Raw genomic sequence first — 24,077 nt, 5'->3', positions numbered from 1 at the left:
GAATACTTCTATCTCCTGCAGCCAGTTAAATTATAATAATTAAAAACAGCAGGGGGGAGCTGGATGTCAAGACATAATTAGATCATTACATGTTTTGCGTTTCAGTTTTGACAACATTTCAGCTTTTTTTTGTTCCACTGTGTCTGTTCCTCTTGTTCTCTTTTTGATTCTGCACAACAGGAAGCTGCTTCTATTAAGCTACTTAACAAACAGCTCCCAGAATGAATGATTGATTGATGTGTCGCTGGTCATAAAAGTTTTGTGAACTCATGAGTTTCGGCTTCAGTTAAAAGCATCCAGTTGGTTTGGTGCAAATTATTCCAGTTTTTCAGTGAATGCTACTTGTGTCTTTGACCCAATCTGACAAGCCAGACATGTATGCAGAGGCCTTATTACCACAGACATTCATTTCAAATGGAGCCACTGTCTTGTTTTTATCAGACATTAACGTGTATAATTTAATATAATCTGAGTTTTCTATTATAATCAAAGTTTCTCTGCAACACTTAACCTCAAGTCAACATATTTATCATTTATAATCAACGCATAAATGAGTCATTATTGTCCTACAACACAATATACAAGCTGTGGGTGTTTTTATAACACTAACAAATGCCTTTGTCATCTTGCTAACACATTAAACAATTCTTAACGGTTTATTAAATGTTCACAGTCAGATTCTGTTGCTACAAGGCAGATTTACTCATATAGTTACTGATTTAAGTCATTTTAACTCTCTAGTTGTGTCACTGTCTCACTAAACGTTCATGCCTTTTTGAAATGGATTTCAGAGTTACCAGAGAAAAGATCTTCATCTTCTGTAGCCGCTTGTCCCGTGAAGGGTCGCGGAGGTCTGCTGGAGCCTATCTCAGCTGTCATTGGGCAAGAGGCGGGGTACACCCTGGACAGGTCTCCAGTCTATCACAGGGCTAACACAGAGAGACAGACAACCAGTCACACTCACACCTACGGCCAATTTAGAATCATGAACCTAACCAGCATGTCTTTGGACGGTGGGAGGAAGCTGGAGTACCTGGAGAGAACCCACGCAGACACAGGGAGAACATGCAAACTCCACACAGAAAGGCCCCAGTCGACCCATGGGTTAGAACCCAGAACCTTCTTGCTGTGAGGCATCAGTGCTGACCACCATTCCACTGTGCCGCCCCAGAGAAAAGATAATTTAATTAAAATACACTGAAAGATGTGCAGTGCAACAACCTTAAACTCACCAGTGTACCAGAGAGGTGAAAGGCAGACTAAAGAGTCTATACCTTTGACTTCTGCATTGAACCATATGATCATTGTGGAGGAAGCAGTTTGTGGTGCTGTTAAACTGGATGGAATTACAGTTTTTGACTAAAATAGGGTTGTCAGAATAATAAAAACACAAGAATATTCAATAGTACTACAAAATGAAGACACAGTCGAGTCAACAGCTCCGTCAGATATTTTAAACTGGTGCTGAATACCATGACCTTTGTGAAGCTAAGATTTAGTGCAGGGCTGTTACATTAGAACATATCTGTTTTCACTAGTGTACCTAATGAACTGGCAAATGAGTGTGTTTTTGCTTCTTTGCTTCATTGCTTCATCTCATTAAGACTGAGATCTACTTTTTACACACATTTCCAGTCAGACAACGTTAATCCAAGACTGGCCGATCTGTGTTTAAACCTGTATCACCATCAGCAGGTTCTGCTACTGTTGCTGCAGCTATTGTTAGCAAATGGAGGCATCAGCTGCAAAGACACAGTACTAATGGTGGTATTTGTCTCTGCTGAGTTCTTTCTCACCACCACATGAACCAGTGTGTTCACTAAAAGCCTCGCTCTGAACGCAGTCCAGTCTGGTTCGGTCCAGTCCCAGCAGAAGAATCAGGATTAGATAACTCCGGCTGAAAGTCGTAGCGAGGATGACCCACTAAACTCCTGACCCGGTGCGGGGAACAGTGCGAGTTTAATTGGCCCCGCCCGCGAGCCGTATCAGGAGGACAGCGGGTAACAAGTGACAACAGGGAACGTGCTGGCTGGCTTGTTAACCGGGGGCCACGGGGTCTGGGAGTGGGGCCAGAGAGGGAGCGGGGCACGGTGTGCACAGTTCACTGGTGCAGGGGTATGCTCTGCAGAAATTTCGTGTTTTTGTTTTTGTTTTCGGGCAGGGCATGCTCCCCCACCACCGCCGCCTCCAGCGCTGCTGCCATCCAAAGCTGGACCAGGGGGTTCATCGAGAGGTGAACGGCTCGGCGCAGACATGGAGACCACTGCGAGGCCCGGCCCAGAGCATCTGCTGGTCTAGAGGTGCCAAAGGCCTGATTCTGAGTAGGGGAGTGAAGAGGTTATGACGCACTTTAAACAACAAAGATCTATTTTTAAAAGAGCAAATAAATTCTACTTGATGCTGCAGAAACCAACAAGTTAAATATTAATAAACGAATAAGTGCATGTGAAAAGCTGAACAATGCACAATCTACAAACCATTTAAAAAGCAACAATACATGAGTTCACTCACTGTATGTAAAGATCACTTGCAGCACAAGAGCATTAACTGATGTCATCCACTGTTAAAGGAATAAACAGTGACTAAGGAGGGTTTCATTTCAATATTTTAACAATACACAGAGTGAAACCTGGGTCCACACCAGCTCTTCTACTTTGGAAAAAAAGTGTTGAAGGACTGTGAGATGACTGATTAAGAAGCCTGAGGATCTACATTGCTGTTCACTCCATTTATGGAAGCGAGGCATAAATCCAGAGAGGAGATTACAGGCAGGAGAGAGAAGCAGCGGGACCTCAGACAGCATCCACTTCTGGCTACGCGACTCAGAGCGTCAGCTGACGTGAATTCAACCACTTCGCTTCCCTTTCAGGAGGCAGACTATTTATTTATTTATTTATTTTAGCTCTGAACTTCGGCAAGTACGCATGAAGACACGACAAACTCTTTCACAGGCCTGGAACTAAAAAGGGCCGCGGTGCGTTTCCTCCTCCTCCTCATCCTCCTCCTCCTCTCCAGACAGCTTCTGATTTTCCACATTATTATATTTTACTGCTATTGTAGTGGATCGTGCCAGGAGGACAGCGTAGGGGTGTTCAGGCTCAGGGTGGAACATATTAAGCAGGTCCATAACAATAATGTTCAGACAAGATCAGTGAAGCCAGTGTCACCGTGCCTCTTGTATTCTCTCATGACCCTTTTGATGCGTTCAAAGACTCACATATGGATAATTAATAAGAATTTATAGACAACGTTTACTCGCTTCAGCTACTCCCAGATCAAGCTGCAGCAATATTATGTATTTTAATGAATCCTCTTCTGATTAAAAAGGGTCAAAGCAGAAAGGAAATGTTGCTTTGAGACGCTTTTAAAATGACCTTTTAACACGTCAACGTAAACGGTTGATGTTGATTATTATGGTGGAAATTTTACAAGACAAACCCGAAGAGTTGCAACCTTAAAGCAAAGTGAATTATGGGCATTTTCTCTATTATTAATAATAATAATAATAATAATAATTATTATTATATATTGGCAGTTGGAAGCTAACAATGCTCATTGGAAGCACAAGAATATTTTAAATTCATCTAGTTTGTACTTTTTCCTCTGGTACATCTGCATTTGCTTTTTATAAATGAACTTAAAGGGGAATTACTGTTTTTTACAACCTGGACCTTATTTCTGGCATAAAATACGGTCGTTTACTCACCCATATAACTTTTGTGTAATTTGTAGTCCTTCGGGAGATATTTAGTGTGACTGGGGCACCGAAACGCAGCCTCTAAATAACGCATTATCTGCCGTGAAACTCGTTCATTTATTTATTTCATTTCATGTACACTAGTTTAGTCTGGAGTTACCTGTCTCTGAGCAAATTATAGGTAAACAAGCCGACTGTAGTGGGTGTGCGCGGCGCTCAGAGATGACATCATCAAAGTCACAAGACATCATCCAGGGCCTGTAGGTCAATCTACAGACCCTGGATGATGATAACAGGTAACTCTGGACTCAACAGGGAATAGCACTAGCGTACGATAACAAAATTTTGCTGAAATGAACGAGTTTCGCGGAAGATAATGCGTTATTTAGAGGCTGCGTTTCGGTGCCCCAGTCACTCCCACTATATGGATATACAAGATCTAAATAACTCCCAAAGGAATACAAATGACACAAAAGTTATATGGGTGAGTAAACGATTGTATTTTATGCTAGAAATAAGGTCCAGGTTGTAAAAAACAGTAGTTCCCCTTTAATTTGTTGAATTTAATCTTAATTTATAGTCTCATCTTGTCCATTTGTATCATGATAGAAATGATATCAATTGGTTTTCAATTAGAGTATAATGCTTACATAATGATTCTCGGTTCTTGAAGTACATATGTTTGTTAATGTACTGGACAAAAAGGGCAGAGTTGTGCCATTATTAAAGCAAGCATAGAACTACAGGTCAGCATTTCCTCAGGTTTGCGTAGTTTTGTGAAACACTGGATCATTTTACAGTTTGAAAATGACTCACATGAGACAAGCGGGAGACGCCACTCTTTTGATCACAAAACTGATCCCTCTGGCAGCCAGTGACCAAGTGTTACAGATTAAATTAGTTTCATGTTGAGGAGTTAGAAGCTAAAAAGATGATAGATACGTTATACAATCAGTATAATACAGTATATAACCCAGTACTTGTACAGTCACTGTTATACAGTATGATATGTTGCTATAGACATAATCTATAATTCATACACAATAGTTTTCTACGTACAAGCCTCTTTCCCTTTGATTCTTTGATAGTAATCTATTTGTACTGGACTACTGACTGTGTATCTGTTGCTAAATTTCAGGAACTATCCTCTATAAAGAAACATCTGTTTAACTATTAATATCAGAAGAGCGAACAGAAACATATAATACAAGACTTTTTATGTGGACTGTGTGTGTGTGTGTGTGTGTGTGTGTAGTACTGCATGCTGATGTTGTGCATGTTCTCAGCAGTCCTGCTGGAACTCGCTGGTCCTGTGAAGACTGAGACCTTTCGTTGCCCCCAGTTCACATTTCCAGCCTCGGTTTGCCAACAGAAAGGGCCACGTTTTCTGGACAGTTTCAACAACTCCCCCTTCTGACCCTTCGCTTTCTCCAGCCACAACCCCCCCCCCAACCACCACCACCACACACACACATCCCCTCACCCCCTCGTCTCTCTCCCTCTGCTCTGTATTCTCTGGGACGGTACAGGGGTCCCATGCGGGTGTGGAATAGTCCCCCTCCTCGGTGGAAGGGGAAAAGGTCCCAGAGACAGAGCTGTTAATTCAATCAGGAGAGCGGTATGCTCAATTAGGCATCCATAAGGGCCCTGGATGGGTCCGGGGGCCCTGCAGAGGGCAGGCAGCCCAGTCCCCAGGAGGTATTAATTGTGGATGACAGTGTGTAAACAGTGGGGTGAATAGACAGCGCAGGTGCGGGACACCCCAGTCCAGACTCAATAGCCCTTTTCACACCCGTGGCTCTCTCTGTTGCCACTCTCTCTTTCATTCTCTCACTCTGTAAAAATCCCTCACATCTCTGATTAATGTCGCAGATAACTCGGCTTTGTGCGCTTATTTATTTGTTGCTGTTGCAGCTTATTTGTCACCGGCCGCGCTCCTACACCGGCCTCAGTGTGTGTTTATGTGCGAGTGGGTGCGTGTGTGTTTGAAGAGGGTAATAAGAGGCCGGGGGCCGCCGCTGTCCAGAGCTGTCGGCCAGCCAGGGGCTCTGCGCGGCTCCTCGTTTTCAGGAGCCAGTGAAAGTTGCGGCCAGTACATGTAAAAATATGTGGAATTTATGAAATGAAATCCAGATGACACTTTAAAAGCAGAGGGGCTTTCTATGTGACCTCTGATTTTTCCATTCAGCACACCACCTGCCCTCCCACCACCTCCCCTCTGCCTGTCTTTCGTTCGCTGCTGTAATTGTGTTTGGTTGCGTGTGACGATACTAACTTTTCAAGAGCTATTAGAAACTCATTAGAGAGTTCACTGCTGAATTCAGACACAGAGGTCACGTAAAAGTTTAAATCACTGCGTTAGTAACATGAAAATTTATTTATAGCAGCAAAACTAGTCATCTATCATTCTGTTACCACACATATACAGTATATATACAGTCGCCAACTGGATTTATCTAAGCACATAGGTAGGAGCCTCCTATTGGATAATTACTGCATGGGAGATTATCTTTCAGCTGGCAACAAGTTATTTAACCCCAACTGATGCAATGAGTAGCTTCTCATTTCTTAAACAACCATGTCTAAAGACACATCCTGTGGTTGTGGAAAAGATGTTAGTCTGTTTGAGACTAGGGTCAAATCATTGGCATGCATCAAGCAGAGAAAACATCTAAGGAGATTGAAGATACTACTAAAACTGGGTTAAGAACTGTCCAACGCATTATTAAAAACTGGAAGGACAGTGGGGAACCATCATCTTCCAGGAAGAAATGTGGTCAGAACAAAATCCTGATTGATTGTGATTGGCGATCACTTAAAGGTTTGGTGAAATCAAATTGAAGAAAAACAACAGTAGAACTCAGGTCTATGTTTAATAGTGAAAGTAAGAACATTTCCACACGTACAATGTGAAGGGAACTCAATGGATTGGGACTGAACAGCTGTGTAGCCTTACGAAAACCACTAATCAGTGAGGATAACTGGAAAAAAGGCTTCAGTTTGCTAGGGAGCATAAAGATTGGACTCTGGAGCAATGGAAGAAGGTCATGTGGTCTGATGAGTCCAAATTTACCCTGTTCCAGAGTGATGGGGGCATCAGGGTAAGAAGAGAGGCAGATGAAGTGATGCACCCATCATGCCTAGTGTCTACTGTACAAGCCTGTGGGGGCAGTGCTATGATCTGGGGTTGCTGCAGTTGCTCAGGTCTAGGTTCAGCAACATTATGTGTCCAAAGAATGAGGTCAGCTGACTACCTCAATATACTGAATGACCAGGTTATTCCATCAGTGGATTTTTTCTTCCCTGTTCACGGGCATATTCCAAGATGACAATGTCAGGATTCATGGGGCTCAGATTGTGAAAGAGTGGTTCAGGGAGCATGAGACATCACAGAGTCCAGACCTTAACCCCATTGAGAATATCTGGGATGTGCTGGAGAAGGCTTTGTGCAGTGGTCAGACTCTCCCATCATCAATACAAGATCTTGGTGAAAAATTAATGCAACACTGGATGGAAATTGCAGAAGCTTATTGAAACAATCCCACAGAGAATGCGTGCTGTAATCAAAGCTAAAGACGGTCCAACGAAATATTAGAGTGTGTGACTTCTGTTTGGCCATTCGGTGTATATATCAAATAACTGAATTGTTTGTACTGCTGCAGTAAAAATTTTAAATTTGAAGTTGGTTACAGTGGAAACAACAACAATAATCAGATTTAAAGTAGAAAGAAAAGATTTTAAAAAGTAACTGAAGCTTTTGGATGAATGAAAAGGACTAAAAACTATTAAATCTCTTTCTTTCTCTAACTGCACCGGAGTAAAAGCAGGAAATATAACATGGACATGTACAGTATGTAAACCAATATTAAAAGTATAGCTGCTGCAGTGAAATTGAAAGTGATGTTACCACAAATACAATTTTAGATGGATGACTTCTTATAGTATAAAGAGGAAAAGCCAAAATTTATCTAAACTATTGCCTGGCTTTTAACTCATACTAAAGAAGAAATCACATTACACCCATCCTTGCTGCCCATCACTGGTTTACCTGTTAGTTTTAGTTTGATTGAATTAATTTTAAAATTGCATAGCTTGTTTTTTTAAACCCTTGAATGTCCAGGCTCCTGCCCACATCTCTGATTTATTAAGCTCCTATGAGCCTGATAACTCAGTGTCCTCTTTTAACAGGTGGTATCTTATCTTGTTATTTTTTTATGTCTTGAATTTTATTTTATTTTGCTATTGTTACTTGTTCAGCACTTACAGCATTATTCATAAGCTTTATGAATACTCTTGAGGGAAGAGATTTAAAAAACATAATTTTCACCTCAAAGTGGAGCTGATTCAACTACTTTACATACTGCAGTGGTGTTTGTCCTTTCTGAATAAATAAAACTGTATAAGATAATCGTCGATTGACTAAGTACATTGCAGGAATAAAAGTAGTGCAGTAAATATAGAGAAAAATATGTTAAAAGTTTCAGAAAATTAAAGTAGACTTGAACTTTAGTACTTTTAATTTGCATCTAATTAACACACCCTCAAGTTACCATATTTATAGAGTGAGGAGACACATACTTAATTAACCAACAACTACATCTGCAAAAGTATTTTAGTGCAATAAAGGATGCTTTTCCTTTCAAAATACAGCACAGCTGAAGTAGCAAGTTGCACAAAATGCAAGCGCTCAAGTACAGTAAGAATAGGAAAGGTCTTGTTAGGTTTCACAGACATGATCCTCAGATATTAAAATACATAAAAACAACAACAACACTTTATTTCATTTCTTTTATATCTCCTTTTCACCCACAACCTCCAGCGTCCCACATGTGAACTGTACTTTTTGGACGTGTGACATCACGGCTGAACATCTGTGCTAAACCTGGCCCTCTCCCTTCACCTTCCACCCCCCCTCCTCCCCGACCTGACCCCTCCCGGCCGTCAGATCTCTGGGTGGCCTCTGTTGCTGCTCCGGCTGTTTCTGTGCCCACAGACACCTGCTAATTTTCGGCCGTATGTGGTTGGTGTAAGCCGGCGGGGGGACAGCGGCTGGGGCGTCTTTGGAAGGGCCGCCGCAGTAATTGGGAAGTACATCTCCTTTCAGCGTGCCCATTCATTCCTCTTCTGTTTTTGTTGTCAGAGGTTTTCTTTCATGTTCGGCCAAATGACAACAGAATTAAGGTGTCGAGCCATGCTTTCCCTACAACAGGCTTCACACCCCGGAAAATGTGCTCCTCTTTGTTTCGGGGTGGACGGTTGAAGATATGAACTGATCTCGTTAACATTCCAAGAGACACTCCTGTTCCCCCTCTCTGCTCCTCGCCCTCACCTCCCACGGCATTTCTCCGCTCGGCCCAGGACATGAGTGGACCGGCTGGCACAGAGCAAAGGGGTCGGGGTGGGTGGGACGTCCCGTCTCTCATGGCTCTGACAATGATACTGCACTGATAGAGACTGATAAACAAGAATCCAGATAACTAAGTTTAGCTGAGCCTTTTTTTTTCTTCTTTTCATGTACGACTGCCCCATCTTTGCTCTCCTCTCCTCTGACCCTCTTCACAGATTCTCTCCGTCCTTTCTGAGAACACAGCCCCTTCCCAGAAACCGGCCAGTGCACACAGAAATCATTAATGCTGACCCTAATTGTGCCAATTCCAGAAGCTCAATAGCTCTAATTACAAGGCTCTTCACTGAGGCACTCAAAAAGCCGCTGAACTGTCAAAACCAACAATTAAAAAATATCTATAGGGACAAAGACAGAGAGAAGGGGACCGGGGAGGGGGTTAGCTGCTCCAGCAAAGGCTGACCGGATGGCCCTTTTCAGCTCTTAAAAGCCCAGTTTCTGTAGAACTGAAGCTGGACACCTGCACTAAACACTGCTTCCCTCCCTCGCTCTCTCGCTCTCTCTCCTCCTTCTTTTTAACTCACTCTCAATGGGCCACACAATTTATCTGAAAGGGAAAAGATGGAGAAAGAGAGGGAGTTAGAGAGAGAGAGAGAGAGCACAGAGGGGAAGAGGACGTGGGAGTCAGAAGTTGAGAGTTTTGCAGGGCGACTGCAGTGTGGGACCGGTTTTATGAGTCGACTTAGCACGCTCTGATGTCAGGCTGCACAATAACGGGATCTGATCAGTAGAGGGGAAGTATTCAGGTCCTCCAGTGGAGTGAAAGTTATTATTTACTAAGTTAATGGACTGAAAATGTGAGAAATTCTAACCAAAATGCACATGAAATAATGAAAAACATGGATTCCACAATGCAGAAAAGTGGTTCTTATGTCAGTGATGTACTATAATATCATGCATATTGTGTGTGTAGAATCTTAACCTGCAAAGTAAATTGTTTTTTAACAGTATTTACCCTGAAAAGAAGTGGAGCTGAACTTTAAAACAACATTAAATAGGGTCTCATGCCATTTGTATTTACTTATGTTCCACCGCTATTAATTACTATAATTTTAATTACATTCATGTTCTATTAATATACTTTCTTAAATTGGAAAATAAATATGAAATGTGTTTGTTTTAAATGAGCTTTTTAATCTAATCTATAACATGCAGGAAAAACACCTGTGTATTTATTTTACTATGTAATTTACAGTATATCGTATATAATATACACTGTAATATACCAATAACATTATTCCAGTATCTATCTATCTATCTATCTATCGATCTATCTATCTATCTATCTATCTAATTGATGATTATAAGATTATTTATTCATGAGAACTTCTCAAAGCATTATGTCCTTAGGTTTGAATTTGCCGGTGGAATAAATTAAAGTCACATTTTTTTTGTTTTTCTAAAGGACAACCTATTATTTATTTTGCAAAACAAACAAAAAAAAGTCTCCAAACTTCCCTCAGAGTGATCGACTCAGACTGACCCATAAACTCAGGGTTTTGATCTGAAGAATCTGTTTAAATTACAGCCAGTAATTAGAGGTGGAGTGGCACAGACAGCTGTTTTTGCCCAATCAGCCTCTGAATCCTCAGGCCCAATAAAACACACACACACTGAGCCACAGCTCCAGACTCAGGCCGCCCCCCTGCAGAGCCTGTGACAGCTATTGACTTTACTCAATAGATGTTTTCCATTGTAGCCCAAGTACACAGGCTAAATGTCACGGCAGCAGGATCCTAGGCCATTATAGAGCATTATATGTCCCTGAATGGGGATGAGAACCTAAGATTTGACCTCGCAATTGCTCTGCCATTGTCTCCGCTCTCAAAGACTGATGATAATACACTGCAGTGTCCCCTGCAGCTGCTGCCTCTCCTGCTCCTCTCTCCTAAGTGACCACAGCAGCCCTTTCTCCTCACAGTGGACAGTTAATCTTGGAAAAGTTTGAAGTGGGCGTGGCCTCCCCCTTTATCCCCTGCTGCTATTGGCTCCTCTGAGTGCCAGTCAGCGGTGCTGCGCCCTCCTTTGCTTTTAAATGAAGCTGCAATGGATACAGGCGCGACTCAACCTGTGGAATCCGCGATGAACAGCTGATCGTCCCGCAAGTGGATAAACTCCATCACAATGATCACCGCCAAGTCCTGATTTCTCATCCCACGCGTGGCACTATGTGAATTAGTTATTGGAGAAAAAGGAGAATCATTAAAAGGAAAGTAGTTTTGATTATTATTATTTTTTATTCTTATTATTTTTGGACCTGTTGATCACCATCAGTGTGACAGACGGACGCACTGCGCAGCGCTCAGCCTGTACCTGCCGCTCCCTGCTCTGCGCTCACCGACGCTCCATTATGCTCTTGTCAAGCTTCCTCATCTTCACCTTCTCCTACTTTCTGGCGCCCCTGTTCCTCTGTTACCTGCCGCAAGCGTCGGCGCAGAAGCCCGGCTCAAGGGTGAGTGGATATACCTGCCGGCTCACACTCCCACAGGCTCCACAGAAAACTAGAGACTTCACTTTACCAAAGTAGCGCAGCGTGCCAAAGTTTAGCCAGCGTTGCGTAATTTAGCAGACTGCACAGACTTGCGCTGGATTGCACTTTCCTGTTTTACAATAACATTTTTTTTTTCATGATATCAAGTCAACAAGCCTTCAAACAAACCTAAAATATTTCCTGTGAGTATAGATTTAAGCCTTGCTGTTATTATTGTTGCAGGAGCAGATGCATTAGACCATTCTGTGTGTGCCTGTGGTTTTTGTCCAGACGTGAAATAAGAGTCCTTGGAGGCAATCAGTGCAGTCATCAGTTGGCATTACATTTAAGAACTTAAACACATAAACTAACAGTATCTCTAAGATCAGACTCACACTGGTGGCTTTGAAGACTAAATAATAACAGCGGTTATTTAGATTTCTTGAACCAACAAGTATTTTGTCTGTCATTTTAAGACTTGACTCTAAATAAAAATGCATTTAGAGGCAGAAACTTTAATCCTGATCTTCTTTTAGACAAACTGTGAAGCTTAAACCCTCCAAATTGATTCTTTGGTACAATGCAGCCACCTCCTTCTACCGCAGCATCCCTGCTCCTGCTCCCCTCCTGCTCTTTCTGGGACAGATCTTTGTCGCCTTCACATCTCTTTTTACCTCCCTCTCTCTCCTCTCTCTCACACACACTGCCCTGCTTGTTCCCCCTACCTCTTGTTCGGGGCTTCTTTACAAATGCCCACGGCACCGTGCGGGGCAGAGAGAGAGGGGAATAAGTGATGCGGAGCGGAGGGGAGCAGCATTGTTTCAGTTCACTGTAATATTTGTGGTCGGGAGAGGGGGTGAACGTGTAATGCTCTCTCACATATTGGAGCTATTTCACAGCAAGTCTGAACCCTTTTCCTTCTCTGGAAAAAGCTGCAGCGGCTCTAAACTTTGCCTGTTCCCTTCTCTGCTGCTAACTTTATAATTGTTATACAGTAGATGGTGAGGAGATGTGTGGTTTTCTTGCATTTCAGGTGAGGTGTTGGTTGTTTCTGTCACTGATTCAGGTGGCAGATCTCTGGTTAGCCACTGGTGTGAAGATGTTTAAGAAACAGAATGATTAGAAACCCTTCCTGAATCCACACTGGATAAAATACACGTTGGAAAGGCTAAAACTTTCACATCTCCATCAAACTTATCCCCACATTAAACTCTCCTCCTCCTCCTCCTCCTCCTCCTCCTCCTCCTGGCATGGATTAGGCACCGAGGAGCAACAGCCACCCTCGGCCGGCTGCACACCCCCACCAACACCAAACTGGATGCTTTTAACATTGCTCACAGCTGCCGCAATACCACAATTCACACCCCCACGTTCCACGTTGATATCAGCGGTGAACGCCTGAGCTAATTTCACCTCACTGCATAGCACTGCTCCGCTCTCATTCCCCCGGAGGCTCCCATGATGCAATAGGCACATGTCCAGAATTTGTCAGAACTCTGGGGGAGACTAACAAAGCTTTTCAACGTCGCTGCGCAGATCCAGCCTGCCCGGCCCGTGTGGAACCTTGACGTCCTCTTTTATTGTTTCAGTTGTTTGTTCATGCGCAGAGGCTGAAGATAAAGATGTGGGATGATGATTGATGGTAGTGGTCTCTGAATAATCTGCGATGGTAAAAGCACATGCTGCACCGTTTAGTCAGATAAAAAATACATGATCTCACTTAAAAACTGCTTCTCCTGAATCCTGAAAATCTTTCTTTTCCCCGACTCAGAGGAGTAAAGTTGCTAATGAGTGCAACAAGACATTTTTTTTTGATCAATCTAATGAGGCAGGTGGTGCACGGAGAATTTCCTCAAACATTTTATTGCAAGAAATCAGTTTCCCAGAAGTGGGGGGTGATGTATGCAGGAGTTACAGCTAACACATGAGGATGCTATCCGCGCTTCCCCGTCTCTCCTTAATCCTCTTCATCGAATCAACCTGTTAGTACCAGGGACGGGATGCTTTGACTTGCATACTTCGGTGACAGCATCAGCGAGGACTCGTAAACTCATTGAAGAAACAAACATAAACAGCTTGGGCCTGAGCAGCAAAGCAGCCAAGACTGCATACCTCCGTCTTGGGAAAAGTAGAGCCCCGGTTCAAAAGCGGGAAAGACTTTTTTTTTTTTTATTGGTGTGAGGTAGATCACAGCCAAGGCGCAGGTGTGAGCGGCCTGCATGTGACATATGAGTGCAGGTGTCCGTACGGTCAGCCCGATGATGATTAAGTACGCTTACAGTGCACGAAGGAATGGAGGGGGAGAGAAAGGAGACAATAAAGAGAATTTAAGGTCAAAGCGTGCATTAGCGGCGCGATCATGCTGTCCAATTTATCAGCAGCGAAAGTTTGAGATTCTTTCCGGCTCAGCAGAGATGATGAGCAATCACACAGGGGGGAAATTAAGCAGCTGCAGAATTCAATCTATCTGTTCGCTTTATTCCAAACCTGGAGGCTAAGGAACGTAAGACATCAGCAGATGAGACGGAACTATTTCACAGTTATTTAGACATCTGGTTGCTAGACACTTCATCTACATCTTGTTTAACGTCGATCAGAAGAGTAAATGTATTGCTGCGCGTCGTTGCCCCAAGAGGGGAAGTTTAATTTGACAACGAGGCGACATAAAAATGAAACATGAACACATTAGGATGAGTTGGGGGAGCTCACGCGACACCAGCTGGGAAATAAAAGCAGCAGAGGCCTTAAAAATCCTGACCCTCTGTTACTGATATGTGTCAGAATTACAAGATCCTACATTTCCCATAATGCATTTGAGAAAGCTATTCAATTGAAATTATTCTACTTCTCCAAAGCTCACATCTTTGAATTCTTTGCTTCTTCACTCGTGCAGGGTCTCTGTGTGTTTTAGTAGCTCAAGTCGAGGTCGCTCAGTCTACAAGTTTCTGTTCAAGCTGGAGTAGAGCTCTGCTTTTTGCTTTATTACAGGACGTTTAGTTAACTTCACAGGGTTGACGCCGTTCTTCTGCAGTGTCATACGAACTTGTAAACTCAGCTGCAGTTTTGCGCAGAGATGCAACAAAATGGAATCCTAACTATTCCTGCTATGCGTCAGTACTTGGGACAGATGTTCAAATGAGAGCTCTGCAGAACAACTTTTACACAATATACGATAAAAGTACGTTTGAGTTGCACGCAGAACGGTTGGCGTGAAAAGGCCCAGAGCAAAAACACAAACACACACCATCTGTTCTTCAAGAGAGAGTTTTCTTATGGATCATCTCATGAGAGAAGAGAAAACCTAAACGGTTTCCATCATAGCTATACACCAATCAGCCATAACATTAAAATCACTGACAGGAAAAGTGAATAACATTGACCATTTTATGATAATCCAGTGTCCTACTGGGAAAATTTTGGACCTGGCATTCATTGGTGTAGATGTTACTTAGACATGTAGCACCCACCTAGACCAGACCAGGCACCCCCACCCCATAGCAATGACTCTCCTTGATGGCAGCAGTCATCCCCAGCAGGATGCAGCCTGACACAGACACACACACAAAAACACTTTAGAAACAACTAAAAAAAAGAACAGCACAAGGTGTTGACCTGGCCTCCAAATTCGCTAGATTCCAAACTGATCAAATGTCTGTGGGATGATCCACAGAGGCCCCTCCCCTCAAAGGCCCCCAAGACACCACAGGACACCCTCAGAAGGCCCATGTCCATTCTCTGATGAGTCACCACAAGAGAGACCTACACAATATTAGGAAGATGGTCATAATGTTATGCCTGATTGCTGTGTATATCATGCATGCTCGTTTGTAATCTGTTTCTGTCAAGGACAAGTCGAATACTTTGGCACTGAAAAACAAACAAAGTGATAAGGTCATAGTTTGGCGTATTCTGTGAGGAGAAGTCATGAAGTACAGAGCTTTTTTAGATGAACTTCAGGCCCTGACGTTCGCAGCAGTTTCTGATTAACTTAAAGGAAAAATTCCCTGAAAACGGTGATTGCCGATGAAGCCTGTGGTTTTGGGTTCTTCAGTTGTGCGACGCTGTGATTGTGAATACCGATCCAAAATAGATAGGCACTGGTTTTGTTAGTGATAATGAACGAAAACGGCAGAATTCAAAAAGGATTCTTGCTCTGGGGAATATTGAGTTCATTATGTCGAGTCAACAAAGTCATAGTTTTAATCCTCTGGGGTCTCGAATATTTACATGTTTCTTAAGTTAAGAGCAAAAATAGAGCAGAATACAGGCTTAACGGTGGTGACAGTGCAATTATGAAGAAAGAAAAAAGGAGTAAAATATTCTGGATTATAAATAGCAGCTCTTCCAGTTAGTTTTGCGCAGACATCCATCATAACCTCCGAGGAAGGAATGCTTATAACGATCCTCTGATTCTTCCTCTGCTACCACCACAAGGTTTCTTTTTAGATTTTAAATGATCACACAATTTGGCGCAAATCTAGCGGCAACCTCAGGCCCAGCATCTTCTAATTGTCCGTTCCCTTGGTTTCGTCGTCTGCAGGCTGGTGTTCATTGCAGCCAGAAGCAGTGCGCCCTCACAGAGCCGCTAGCATGGCTGCAGACGGGGGAAAATCCATCATACTGTTGGTGTTGTTAATGAGCATTCTTGGAAGTTTTGGGCTCATTCAGAATAAACAAGGCGATTTGCGGGAAACGGGACACACCATGAAATCAAATGACAGCTTCAGACTACCGAACCACAATAAATGTCAAAGTTGTTCTGAAAACACGCTGGTTCACATGTGACCAGACACCTAGGCTCCATTTCTCTGGACACTAACAGATGCCTTGCAGGGTGACTCCACCAGTGACCAATCAAATTGCTTACACATGTTGATTCCCTCTGATGACTGTGTGATCAGCAAATGCATTTCATGCTCAATTTCGGGGCTTTCTAATCAGCGTAATGAAAAGCAGTCAAAGTCCGGCTCTGCGTCGGGACAGTGAGCTCCACTCGTGGATCGCCGCCGCTCCACTCGACTTTACTTTTCTCCTGCGTGGCCTCCTGAGAGCCGTACTTTCTGGGGTGCGTTTTCATTTAATCTTCAGTCCACTGTGGGAGCTCGCTCTTGCGGTAGTGACATGCACAAGCTCTTGTTTGAGGGGAAGACTGCCCCGGTGAAAGAGTTATGGCTCTCTGTAATCCTTAACGATACGACCCGGACGGCAGACTTCCTCCTCGCTATCAAACCCGTTCAGCAGATTAGCGTCTGCTCTGCCTCATATTTGAGTTTCCTTTGATTTGAGCGAGTGTGTGGTCTCAGCTTATATGGTGATGTGGAATCTACTGAAATGTGTGACACACACACACACATCACATTAACTTCCACCTCCTCACTTCCTTAGAACAGCAGAGACAGCTGACTGTTCTGTAGCCAGGATGTAGCATTAGTGACAAACAAGGAATGCTGTTAATCAGATTTGGAGCCCTTTCCGAAAAGGAAGGACGCCTCCGTCTCCCCCCTCAGTCAAACTTTGATTTTAATTTCTTCACACCACTTCAAAAGAAAAATAAGGAAGTCCTTAACACTCATTAATCATGTGTTTGTCTCCTGACCGCCTCCATGAGGAAACCTGAGTTCAGCGTGGTGTGAAAATGTGATCTGTCAACTCTATCTGATAGACTGAATCTACTGAATGACATCAGCCACGACATTATGACCACTGACAGGAGAAGTGAATAACATGACCATCTTGTGACAGTTCAATGTTCTGCTGGGAAACTTCTGGACCTGGCATTCATTGGTGTGGATGTTCCTTAGACATGTAGCACCCACCTAGACCAGACCAGACACCCCCACCCCATAGCAATGACACAGAGGCCCCTCCCCTCAACCCATAGGATCCAAAGGCCCCCCACTAACAGCATCCTGTTACCAGACACCACAGGACACTCTCAGAAGGCCCATGTCCATTCTCGGATGAGTCACCACGAGGGAGACCTACACAATATTAGGAAGGTGGTCATAATGTTATGCCTGATGCATGTTAATGATAAAATTTTGCACTTCCTGACACAAAGAGACACAAACCTTCATTTTTAAGAGTGTGTTCAGTCCTCAGCAGTCCTTAATTTCTTCGTGCATTAACCTTGAGGGAGAAACACAAAGATTTGACTCGACTGCTCTGCACCTTCTCCACAAATTTAAATCTTTAGAGCCAGAGACATGATTAGATGTAAAGGAAACATGAATATTCCCAGCTTTGTTAGCACTTGTCAGTTAACATGTCAGGACTGTGTCTGTGCAGGTATTAACAGTAGTTTCCTTTTCAAGACACAACTCGATTACTAATTCAAAAGAAGGAGACAGGAAGAGTGCAGCTCTTCATACCTTCCTTTCTATTTCCTCTGTTTGTTTTTTTTATTTTATAGGTAAGGTGTGTTCATTTAAACAGCATGAGGGATGGCATTCGCTTTACAGATTTCCTGAAAACTAAACGCTAATTATCGGACAAAAGTGATTACCTCGGCCCGTTAAAAGCGCGCAACAGTAAACAATTAGTCCTGACTCTGGTGGACAACTTTCATTAGCTCGTTACCTCTGCGGTTGTCTCACTTTTATCCTCCTCTTCCCCTATTTGACGAATCCACTTGTTGGCTAGCGAGGGAACGCAGTAAACGGCTGGCGATTAATGACACAGGGATGCATTAGGTGGTCTTATGTGTCTTTATGTATGGTGCTGTTGCATTGCTTGTTTGTTGTTGTTGTTGTGGCCAAAGGGGATAATGAGCCTATCACACGTTAGCGTGGCGCTGGCACACAGAGATCCCCCTCGCTCTGATGTAGTCCAGCCTGTAATGAATCCATCTGTGCACGCAAAAGTAAGAGGCCTCCATTTAAAAGCAGTGATGTCATTTATGTCAAGATGATCTTATTTAACCATGTACTAACTAGGGTAGTAATGGCAACTATGCCATTTAAAAAAATATATAAAAATGATATATATTTTTAATATATATATATATTTTTTATATTAATTTTCACCTTATTATTTATCCTTTCTATGTATATAATGTATATTTACTACTATTTCTATTTCTTATAGATTTGTACATGTGCATATCTTGTTTATTTTATTTAATTTTATTTAATTTTATTTAATTTTTACTTTTGAATTTAATTTTGAATTAAATTTTTTATTTATTTTTAACTGCCTTACAGAAGTGGTTTTCAAGACTTTTTTAATGTGCAGCTGAGCTACTGTGACCAAGCAATTTCCCTTGTGGATCAATAAAATCTGAGTACAAACTCTACAAATATTATTTTCTAGAGTTTTTAGAGTTAATATTATTATATTTAGTTTCAATCTTGGAAAAAAACAAAAAAAAATGCTTTTGTAATGCTTTACTGGTCTGCAAATATTAGATATAACTAGTTATAATCAGCTGGGTGACTGTTATGGAAGAAGTGATCCTCCAAAAACTGTCCCACAAAAATCACGACTAATTAGCAGAACAACATTTGCTGCAAAGTACATATTCAGTTTGATCTCAGTGATGCTATTCTCCTATTTTATATGTACTTAGAGACACAATCTAACCAGAAGTATTAAATTAACTTCAACGAGTGTGAACTGCAACGCCGCATTTTTGAGTTCTAACAACGGCGGCAACACAGCCAGAGGTTTCCAAGCACAACATCCGCCTCTAGCGCAGTGTCTCGCTTACTGGAAGGCCTCTGGCTGCAGGTCTGAAATCTAATCTCTCTTGGCCGCTCACAAAGACCATTGAACTGATCTAATATTCAAAACATGACACTTATCTTCCAGAGAACTGAAGGAAACATGTGACTACATCACGGCGTATCGATACGATCTGCCACAGCTATGCTTGATATCAAACGTTAAATCGTGAGACCGCGTCAGTGTGGCGTTTGCAAAATCATGCACAAGTCAGGACAGAAAAGCAGGATAAAGCATTTTAGATTTAGATGTGTGCAAATCAATGCATCCGCTCTTGTTTCAGTTCACGGTGAACCCATATCAATTAATTCAATATGGATGCATATTACCAATGTGTAGATGATGCATTTTCCAAAGCATCTTATTAAAATAAAAAACTCTGCAGTACCTTGTAATCACCGCCAAAATATAATTAATACTTGAGGTTCACTTTGATGACTCATATAATTTAATCAGATGTCTAAACTCTGCTAACTGATATTCTCAGTGTGCAGAAATAAATGTGAAACTCTGGAGGCCCGGAGTGGTAAAATATACAAATAAAAAGTTGTAAAACTTTAAGACAATAGAGAAAGCACATGAGTCACTGCTTTAATTTGTGCATGCTGCTTCACTGACATGGCAAACTGGATCTCTAAATGGAGCTGAGCCATCATCGATACGCCTCTGATTTACTTCCTGTGGCTGCTCTACTCTGATTTGAAGTTATTTGGTTAAAATACAGTGCATCACCATTGTTACGGTCGATCTAAGGGTCTTTTCCAACAAATGAACACGTCAAAACATGTTTACGAGTCTTGAGGAGTATTATTGCATGTGTGAAAAATGTGTGACGCCTTTTGTGGCCTCAGAGAGAGCTGCGTGAAGTGATAAATGTCATCACGTCTGTCGATACAGCGTGAGTCGCTCCTAAAAAGTTTTAAAAAATTACGGAGTCATGGGCCTCGGGGCTACGTCTGCCGTCAAATGAGATCACAAGGAAGGTCCATCTAAACGCCCCCCCTCTAGTTATATTCAAAAGCTTTTTGAACAAGATCCCGTTCTGTTTAAAAGCTGTAGCATGACACGGCAATAGCTCTGACACGTGGTTGAGTTGCATTGTGGGTAATGTAGGTGCCAGATTTTCAACAAGGGAGACAAATGCAAGCCTGGCGATGTTTGTAATTGGTGCTGTCGTCATTAAAGGACATGAGGGACAGGGTTTGAGGACGAATGCTAAATTAATTTGCTGCTGCATGACACATTGACTTCATTTTGCAGCTTTTTTGTGTTTGTCCAGAGTTGTTTTATTCCACCTGAGTATCTGAGATGTAAATCAGCTAAACTAAACTCACTCACTTAAAAAACAGTTGACAGGTGTAATAAAAGGGTTTATATTATATGATGTTTTTTTTAATGCTCGAAAGCTGTCCACATAAAACCAGCTGGAAAGTTTTACCTTAACCACATTTACTGTAGCAGATCAGCAGATTTGTTTATTTGCAACCTTCCACGTCAGCCCTCTTAAGCATGCATATGTGTACATATTAAAAAAAATAAAAAAAAAAGATCATTTTCTAATCATGCTCTTTCTTCTTGTTCCATGGCTGCGGCTTGAGCTGGAACAGACTCCCTGCCAGTGACGGTAAAAGAAAGGCCATATTTGCTAATGCTGTAATGGTTGCACAACGGGGGTTTGCATTTCACTTATTTTATGAGTGTTGGTGAAATGAAAGAGCTCAGGGGTCTGCGTTCTCCTGGCTCGTCCGTGTGTGTTTTGGGGGAATTTGGCTCGTTAAATGTGAGAGAATCTCAACGCTTATTGTTTCCCGGTCAAGATATAATCACCAAACCACCGGGTAACTCCCCTCCGACTCATCTTTGACTCTATCTCGACGGTGGGCTATCAAGGAAAAAGGAGGACATCACCTCCTCTTATTCTCCACTTTGGGAATTAAAGAAAGGGCATCTGTGTGGTTGTTAAAGGGAGTTTATTCTCTTGGGATGCATTCAACACTCCATTAAAGTCTGTAAATCTTTGATGTGATGCCTGTTGCTCTATGATGTAAAACTCTGCGTAATGACCTGCAGAGTATGAACGAGTTTCTCCCTACACTTTTTTAGGTAATTAATCTTACTTAGAACTAAGCCTGCTCCTCAGCAGGTTGGCTAATAGCTCCTGTTACATGTTAGTGTTTAATTTAGATGTATTTGTTTGGTTTTGATTATGGGACGTCGGGTGGAGCTCGACCTTATTGGTCTAACAGGAGGGGCTGTGTTCCCTCAGGAGATAATGACAGGTCCCACCGTCCTGGTTTACGCCGTAGCAGCTGATTGCTGTCAAACAGACCTGGGTCTGACAGCGACTTAAAATAACTCCTAGCGCTTGTTTTAATCTCCTTACATTGCCAGATGGGTGGGGTTTACCACATCAGGATGATTAAGATAGTGTTTGGTAAACTGGAGACCACAGGAAAGAGTAAGAACGTTGTCAGAGGCTTTGCCGCCCACCCAAACTACAGCCCTCCCTCATCTAGTTGTCCCTGCTGTGTTTGTTTTAATAATCTGGCTGGTCATCCAGTGCCGGTGTGGGCGAGCATGACCTCGACAGTATTTAAATGTGACATGTGAAGAGTAGCATTCCTGCAGAAAACCACGCTCGACCTGAGACGAGGCTGTGATACAGCGCAGAGCCTGAGTCAGCAGATTAGATTAGAGAGATTAGAGTTTAATATAGACTAGTCATTCCTCCTGTCTTTCTGGTGGCGGTTGATTTAATCTGAAACTGCTCTTTGGCAACTATTGAAAGGAGCAATTTTCCAAGTTAGGTAATTTATTGATTGATGCACACCTAGTCAGTTTTAGTTCAGTTTCTTTTATATAAGATAACAATGAGCGTGCACAGCAACGTCCTGCAGAACTCAAAGGCATCCTCACAGATTATGCACTTGGCTGCGTCTCTTAACAAAACTCTTCATACTTTGGTAAATGTGCATCAAGGCATTCTTGCAGAGAGAGAGAGATCAGAAACGAAGAGTAAATAAGGAGCTACAGTTTAGCCGACAGCAGGTTAGCTTAGCACATTGACAGGAAACAGTGCACCCTTTTCTAATGGTAAAAATCTATTTAAAAGCGCACCCTTCTAATTAGATCATTTTTTGTTTACTAAAAGTATTAACTTAATGAGCTTAATGCTATTTTTACGGCTCGGGCGACGAAAACAAAGCAGCCAGCTCCGTTATCTGCTGGCCGCTGCTGACATGTCGCTCACCAACGTTGCTGGATGTCATCACCTGTTTAAAAATGGAGTGCTATTTGCATTACCACGGCAGAGAGCGCTTGATTTATAGCAAATCACATGTGTCAGGCATTAATCTGGAACACGTTATCGCCGGTTTACGTGGAAAATGTCTTGCTGCCGGTTGCTTTTTCGTGGCTTTGACAGAGTCAAGCTAGCCTTTTCCCCATTTCCTGTCTTAATGCTAAACTAAGCTAAGCTAAGCTAACTAGCTGCCCTAACTTCATGTTTTATCGTTAAGATGTGATAGAGGTATCTTCTCGCTTCGCCCTCAGCATAAAGAAAACATGTTGAACTTTTTTGAAAGCTTTAATCTGGTATCAATTTGTGTTTTGCGAGAAAAAGATAAAACACAGGTTTATCTCCCTTCCAAAGGAAAATTTTCAAGAGTTCCTTGTAACGTACTGAACAATAACTCATGCAGGTTTACAAGCTGTTAGATACGATATGCACCCTGGTGCCTTAGAGTTACACTGTGGAATGAATCAAAATGTCACTCGCTGAGTCACGTTTTCCTTCCTTTTAAGAGTCCTTCATTAAAATATTAACCTTCAATTGACGTAAAAAGGGACCTGCAGCAGTAAATTGTGAAACTTTTTTTTTTGTTTCTGCCCCGCTAGAGTCTCCGGTTTCACCTTTACGGGAGACGAGTCCGTGGGTGGGACGGTATGACTAAGAAATGTGGGAGAATTTCCACTTAGCGGACAATGTTGTCTCAAAATCTGTGGCTTTACTGAGACAGTGGAAGGTATAAGAGCTGGACCCATTAAGTTTGTGGGGAGGACGGGTCAGCCTGTGGGCCAGACTCTGTGTCTCTTAACCTGGAGGAGTGGCTGGACGGTCCCTGTTTTTAGAAGACGTGCTTTGGATTACCAGTTTAACAGTTCATCACACGAACAAACCGCTCTCTGTCCACAGTACCTTGACTCAGACTCTTTTAACTGCCCTGGAATAAACTGCTTTTTAACAATGCTAAAACAGTTTTCTACCAATATAAATGAAACATCAAAACAGCAGTACGCCTCATAATTCTTGAATAACAGTCAGATATAATACAGATACATGCATTTTTGTTTTTGTTTTCCCCCAACTTTTGGATCATTCCTGTCCTTCACCCGACGCCAAGAGGAAGACACGCAAAGTAAAAATGAAATGATGTGCTATGTTTTCCTCCCTGTCTGCACTTTCTCATGAAGAGGCACACCATGATTTAGTTTTACTCTGAGCTATCCGACAAGAGCTTTTCTATACCACGTTTCAGTGCCAAGGGCTGAAATCACATTAAACTGTCTGGCGCGTTCTGGACGTATTGTTAGAGCACGGCGTTGGATTCTTCTTCTTCTCATTCTTCTTCTTCTTGTTTGATTTCCTTTCCACCTTTTTATACAAGGATTTTAACGGGAGTAGCTGGAGCGGCCAAGAGTGTCTCAGAATTTGGAGATTTTTAAAAGATATAATATTTTATGAGGACATTAAATCTGTGACCCTCCAGTCTTTAAACACCCTG

At 42.4% G+C, this 24,077-nt stretch overlaps 1 protein-coding gene across 6 annotated transcripts in view; it reads left to right on the top strand.

Annotated features, from left to right (window-relative positions):
* The first annotated feature begins 11,184 nt into the window (after positions 1-11,184).
* smoc1 (SPARC related modular calcium binding 1) overlaps positions 11,185-24,077 on the top strand; it is a 53,835-nt gene continuing 40,942 nt past the window's right edge. For all 6 annotated transcript variants that reach the window (XM_084568806.1, XM_084568805.1, XM_084568804.1 and 3 more), the window contains exon 1: positions 11,185-11,553. In XM_084568806.1, coding sequence (XP_084424932.1) covers positions 11,452-11,553 — 102 coding nt within the window. In that variant the 5' untranslated portion in view covers positions 11,185-11,451. The remainder of the gene's footprint in view (positions 11,554-24,077) is intronic.

This window comes from Chelon labrosus (assembly GCF_963514085.1).
Source record: "Chelon labrosus genome assembly, chromosome: 20".
Classification (NCBI taxonomy): domain Eukaryota; kingdom Metazoa; phylum Chordata; class Actinopteri; order Mugiliformes; family Mugilidae; genus Chelon; species Chelon labrosus.
The sequence above is the reverse complement of the archived record's forward strand: the minus strand, read 5'-3'. Positions and strand labels throughout refer to the sequence as shown.